General features: G+C 37.9%; 1 protein-coding gene across 1 annotated transcript; it reads left to right on the forward strand.

The window, feature by feature from the left end:
• The first annotated feature begins 370 nt into the window (after window positions 1-370).
• LOC106599637 (uncharacterized) lies at window positions 371-4,085 on the forward strand. The gene is made up of 5 exons (XM_045712514.1): window positions 371-1,996; window positions 2,205-2,582; window positions 2,936-3,133; window positions 3,370-3,413; window positions 3,637-4,085. The coding sequence occupies exons 1-5, from the start codon at window positions 1,765-1,767 to the stop codon at window positions 3,769-3,771; spliced, it is 987 nt and encodes a 328-aa protein (XP_045568470.1). The 5' UTR covers window positions 371-1,764; the 3' UTR covers window positions 3,772-4,085.
• The last annotated feature ends 2,844 nt before the right edge of the window (window positions 4,086-6,929 follow it).

Here is a 6,929-nt window from a genome sequence, read left to right on the forward strand (position 1 = left end):
AGCTACTCTGATACTGTTACTGACAGACCCAGCTACTCTGATAGTGTTACTGACTGACCCAGCTACTCTGATACTGTTACTAACAGACCCAGCTACTCTGATACTGTTACTGACAGACCCAGATAATCTGACACTGTTACTGACAGACCCAGCTACTCTGATACTGTTACTGACAGACCCAGCTACTCTGATACTGTTACTGACAGACCCAGCTACTCTGATACTGTTACTAACAGACCCAGCTACTCTGATACTGTTACTGACAGACCCAGATAATCTGACACTGTTACTGACAGACCCAGATAATCTGACACTGTTACTGACAGACCCAGCTACTCTGATACTGTTACTGACAGACCCAGCTACTCTGATACTGTTACTGACAGACCCAGCTACTCTGATACTGTTACTGACAGACCCAGATATTCTGATACTGTTACTGACAGACTCAGCTACTCTGATACTGTTACTGACAGACCCAGCTACTCTGATACTGTTACTGACAGACCCAGCTACTCTGATACTGTTACTGACAGACCCAACTACTCTGACACTACTCCTCAGACCTGAATCCCAGGCCCCCCTTAACCTCTCCCCTACAGAGCAGCAGCACTAGCTGAGTAAACCACAACCACACACATAGTGATATATGAACCCACACATATGTTTTCACAAATGTGAACAGATCTACACACATGTAAACACATGTAAACATATACATACATTGACCACTACTGATGTTGATAAGGCTGATATTATGATGTTGGTGTTACAGTACTCATATAAGAGCTAGTCACTGATTGGTCACAGAGGACACACTCAGTACACAGGAATACCACACTGACTTCCTGTTGTTGTTTTCATGGTGCTGTCATTCAGCCTGAGGAAGAGAGTCCAAACATTGTTATTACAAGTTCATTTGTCACATATATCTCTCCCCTTCACACATATTGACTAGAGTGTGGATGTTAACTGATTGGCCACTGTTCATTGATAAACACAGAGATCATTCATCAGATGTGATAAAAACAACTGTTTAACACTGGGTATATAGCACATCCTCCAATGCATCTTGGGTATTGAAGTTTACTATTATCACCACCATAGTTTAGTGTTCCAAATAAAATGGTCAACGATGAAAAATAACACTATCTCTATTCACTAATTAAAAGTCAGTTTTAAAACTCACTAGTTGAATGCTATATATTCATGAATGCTAATTGGCTATATATGAGACAATATACCACAGGTACAATGCAAACAACTTATTTACTGTTCTAATTATGTTGGTAACCTGTTTATAATAGCAATATGGCACCTTGGGTGGTTGTGGTATATGGCCAATATATCAAAGCTAATGGCTGTATCCAGGAATTCTGTGTTAAAGGTCTAAAGGTCTACTTTAGGTCTAACATTAGACCTACTTCCTGACTACAGGTATGAAGGTCTACTTTAGGTCTAACATTAGGACTACTTCCTGACTACAGATATAAAGGTCTACTTTAGGTCTAACATTAGGGCTACTGCCTGATTACAGTTATAAAGGATTATAGGTCTATTAGCCTATTTTAAGACTCTGTATAAGTGTATTTTCTGGTTTAATGGTTAACTCAGTCATCAAAATGTGTGTTTGTTTCTTCGTAATGTCTACAGGTCTCTTAAGGTGTTGCTATCTAAGGTGAACACCTCAAAGAAGCTGAATAATTTCCATTAAATTCACGTTATTGTGAAACCTGTTTACCTCGATGCTAGACCCCCCCCTTCATGTCACACGAAAAGGTTTTCAGGGAAAAGGACCACAGGCTGAAAACTTTCCACTCGATCGAACCAATCGCTGCTCGTATGTCCTTTCATGGTAAAGTACATCTAATCATGAACACAGAAATACACAGCAAAGACCTTTTTACTCAAAGACCCACCTACTCTCTGACAGTCACCATCAGACCATCAGACCGCAACATGGACAGGCTGTGTGTCACCCTGATTGCATTCTTATGTGAGTAACTGTTTTACTTGGTCTTATAGCTGGATGAAAGCTGATTTCTTGATGTGGTTTTATGGTTGACCAGATTTCTTATCTTATTATTGTGATTTTGTGTGGACTGTGGTAAAGACATGACGTTTACATTTTCATGTGGAGAAGTTTATGATGTCAAAGTGACATTCTGTGATTCATCCAAACACTGTTCCTCTGCTACCTGTAGGTGCTGTTTCCTCCAGTCAGGATGGGATCTCTGCAGCAGAGGTGGAGATGAGAGTCAGACCAGGAGACAACATCACTCTCTACTGTGACTGTAACTTATCTTCTGGAATATACATTATGTGGTATAGGAACTGTTCTCACAAGTACCAGCCTCCTCTTGTTATTTTAACTAAGTTTTTAAGTTCCATCTCTCTTCCTGGATATAATGTGGTGTGGAACCCCTCTAACATCTCCTATGATCTACTGATTGAGAACATCACTGAATCTGACCTGGGACTCTACTACTGTGGGACTGTGGAGTACAAGTTTCAAGAAGGAAAACGAATGAAATATAAAGAGTTGTTCCAGTATGGAAACATCACCACTAGGATTTCACTTGGTAAGAACAGTTATTATTCTGTCTTTATCTTCCTGCTGTTTCTTTGGTATTGGTTTCCTTGAATGAGAGTTACGCCAAAGTAAATGTATCTTAATTTGTATCAACCCTCTGAGACTAATCTAAACTCATAAAATGTCCCCTCAAACTGATGTTTAACCAACCAAGAGTCATGACTAACAATAGATTGTTGAGAAGGTCTTGATTGTTTCTAAGAGTGTAGTTCTGTTTCTGTTTAATGTTTTGTCCAGAAACCAGTCCTCCTGAGCCCTCCTCTTCCTCCCCTCCTCCTGTAGACTGTGGGCGAAAAAAGATTCTCAATGAATTTCTTAATGTTTTCTTGTGTTTATGTCCAGAAACCAGTCCTCCTGCCAGTCTATTGCCAGAAACCAGTCCTCCTGACTGTCTATTGCCAGAAATCAGTCCTCCTGAGCCATCCTCGTCCTCCCCTCCTCCTGTAGACTGTGGTCTGTGTTGGATGTTGGTTTTCAGTCTGTGTCCTGTGTCTGCTCTCCTCTACTTCGCCTGCGTCTACTCCTTTTACAGAACAACAGGTAAACTGACTCTCTCACTCTCTCAGTCAGGATTGACTTTTTCACTCATTCATGTTTTAAGTCCGGGTACTCCTAATCAATCTTACCTATTATTTAATTAATTACCTACGTTTTAAACCTTTGTTTTTTTTAAAATCATTTAGACCGCAATATTTAAACATCTACCAAATTTAAACTGAACTATGCTAGTTTGACCTCAACTTGGTGTTTTAATGATGCTAACTCTTCCTCTGCAGCTCCAACTGAGACTCAGGTTCCTCTGAACTGGACTTCAACCTGGGTAAGTGACAGCAGAGAGCAGACTACTGTCAAAGTCAAAGCCATCTTAATTTGAAGTCCATGTGTTTGGTAAGCCAGTATTATTGAAATTGTATTTTAAATGGCAGATATAGTCATAAAAAACAGAAGGTAAAAAGTAACAATACATAATGTATAATCCTAATGTATGATGATAAATCATTAATATTAACAGATTATTATTATCTCTCGCGCTCATACTTCAGAACATACACATCTATCAATACCAGCAGAGTGTGAGACCTATACCAGTCATCAATACCAGCAGAGTGAGACCTATACCATCCATCAATACCAGCAGAGCGTGGGACCTATACCAGCCATCAATACCAGCAGAGTGATACCATTACCATCCATCAATACCAGCAGAGTGTGAGACCTATACCAATGTAGCTGGGAGGGCATTATTTTTAAGAGTTACTTAATTTTTTTTAACCTTTTCATACAAGTGATTTTTTTAAAAACTTTTGTCTGTAACCTTTTAATAATAATAACAATAGTGATTTAGAAAATGTGGTTAAGATCAGGGAATAATGGTTAAATAGCTGTTGTTACAGTCTTAGTTTGTAATTCTAGGTGTTAAAGTTCATTGTTTTCCATTTGTAAGTGTATTGATATGTGTTAATGTAGCTGAATAAATATTGATTCAGTTTAATTACATTTTATTTGATTATTTATTTGTCTCCCCTTAACTTCTCTTAGAGCGTGAGGTCATTATATTTGGTTTGACAAATGCTCCAGCAAACCAATCAGAGCTATTTGAGGGTGTGGCTTAGATGTGAAGGGTTGAGACTTTGGTGAAGAAGATGTGGCTTAGAAATAAAGAGGGTGTGGCTTTAGAGGATGACTGAGATGCATATAAAGAGCATGGAGGTTAAGGGGTGTGACGTATATGTTAAGGGTGTGATTTATATGTTAAGGGGTGTGATTTATATGTTAAGGGGTGTGATTTATATGTTAAGAGGTGTGATTTAAATGTTAAGGGGTGTGGTTTATATGTTAAGGTGTTATTTAAATGTTAAGGGGTGTGGTTTATATGTTAAGGGGGTGAATTTATATGTTAAGAGGTGTGATTTGAATGTTACGGTGTGTGATTTATATGTTAATGTGTGTGGTTTATATGTTAAGGTGTGATTTAAATGTTAAGGGGTGTGGTTTATATGTTAAGGTGTGTGGTTTATATGTTAAGGTGTGATTTAAATGTTAAGGGTGATGATTTATATGTTAAGGGAGGGGATTTAAATGTTAAGAGGTGTGATTTAAATGTTAAGGGGTGTGGTTTATATGTTAAGGTGTGTGGTTTATATGTTAACCTCTATGGGCTAGGCGGGACGAATTCGTCCCACCTACGTAACAGCCACTTGAGGCCTGTGGCGCGATTTTCAAAACCTTAAAAATCCTATTACTTAAATTTCTCAAACATATGACTATTTTACAGCTATTTAAAGACAAGACTCTCGTTAATCTAACCACACTGTCCGATTTCAAAAAGGCTTTACAACGAAAGCAAAACATTAGATTATGTCAGCAGAGTACCAAGAAAGAAATAATCAGACACCCATTTTTCAAGCTAGCATATAATGTCACAAAAACCCAGAAGACAGCTAAATGCAGCACTAACCTTTGATGATCTTCATCAGATGACAACCCTAGGACATTATGGTATACAATACATGCATGTTTTGTTCAATCAAGTTCATATTTATATCAAAAACCAGCTTTTTACATTAGCATGTGACGTTCAGAACTAGCATACCCCCCGCAAACTTCCGGGGAATTCGCTAACATTTTACTAAATTACTCACGATAAACGTTCACAAAAAGCATAACAATTATTTTAAGAATTATAGATACAGAACTCCGCTATGCACTCGATATGTCCGATTTTAAAATAGCTTTTTGGTGAAAGCACATTTTGCAATATTCTAAGTACATAGCCCAGGCATCACGGGCTAGCTATTTAGACACCCGGCAAGTTTAGCACTCACCAATATCAGCTTTACTATTATAAAAGTTTGATTACCTTTTGTTGTCTTCGTCAGAATGCACACCCAGGACTGCTACTTCAATAACAAATGTTGGTTTGGTCCAAAATAATCCATCGTTATATCCGAATAGCGGCGTTTTGTTCGTGCGTCCCAGACACTATCTGAAATGGTAAATCAGGGTCGCGCGCATGGCGCAATTCGTGACAAAAAAAATCTAAATATTCCATTACCGTACTTCGAAGCATGTCAACCGCTGTTTAAAATCCATTTTTATGCCATTTTTCTCGTAAAAAAGCGATAATATTCCGACCGGGAATCTCCTTTTCGGCAAACAGAGGAAAAAATCCCAAAGACGGGGGCGGTCGGGTCACGCGCATAAGCCCAGTGTCCCTTGATCGGCCACTTGAGAAAGGCGATAATGTGTTTCAGCCTGGGGCTGGAATGACGACATTCTGTTTTTTCCCGGACATCGAGTGCATAGAGGAGGTCTGTATCTATAATTCTTAAAATAATTGTTATGCTTTTTGTGAACGTTTATCGTGAGTAATTTAGTAAAATGTTAGCGAATTCCCCCGCAAGCGTCCCACCTAGCCCATAGAGGTTAAGGGGTGTAATTTATATGTTAAGAGGTGTGATTTAAATGTTAAGAGGTGTGGTTTTAGTGGAATACAGAGTTGTTGAGTAGAACCAGAGTAGTTTCTATGGTTTCATAAACATGAAGCCCAGGGCTCTTTAACCCTGTTCCTGGAAAACTACCATCCTGTAGGTTTTCACTCCAACCCTAATCTAGCACAATAATATTTAGCTCGTTGATAAACTGATTCGGGTTAGTTACAACTGGGGTTGGATATCCCTGACCCTGTATATGGTTGAACATTTGAAGTTTTAAATGAAGCTCCGTGAAGCTTTCAGTGAAAGCACATTATCAATAGAGTTACATAGTGAAACCAGGTTAATTATACTACATTATCAATGGAGTTACATAGTGAAATCAGGTGAATTATACCACATCATTAGAGTAACATAGTGAAATCAGGTTAATTATACCACATTATCAATAGAGTTACATAATGTAATCAGGTTAATTATACTACATTATCGATAGAGTTACACAGTAACATCAGGTTAATTGTATCACATTATCAATGGAGTTACATAGTGAAATCACGTTAATTATACCACATTATCAATAGAGTTACATAGTGAAATCAGGTTAATTATACCACATTATCAACAGAGTTACATAGTGAAATCAGGTTAATTATACCACAAAACAGTAGTCTCTGAAAAAGCATGATTTAATTCCAGAAGATAACCATTACATGTATTTTCACCAAATACTAATCATACATGAAAAGTACATAATTTCATCTGAATGAAGAGCAGATACAACAGAAAGTGCATGTTCAATCTATTAAAAGTGGAAAATAAATGTAAAAACTTTGAATGTAACCAAATTAAAGCCTTTTGGTGACACTTCCTTAGTGGTTGGAATTTTCTGATCAATATCT

Source organism: Salmo salar, unplaced genomic scaffold (genome assembly GCF_905237065.1).
Source record: "Salmo salar unplaced genomic scaffold, Ssal_v3.1, whole genome shotgun sequence".
NCBI lineage: Eukaryota > Metazoa > Chordata > Actinopteri > Salmoniformes > Salmonidae > Salmo > Salmo salar.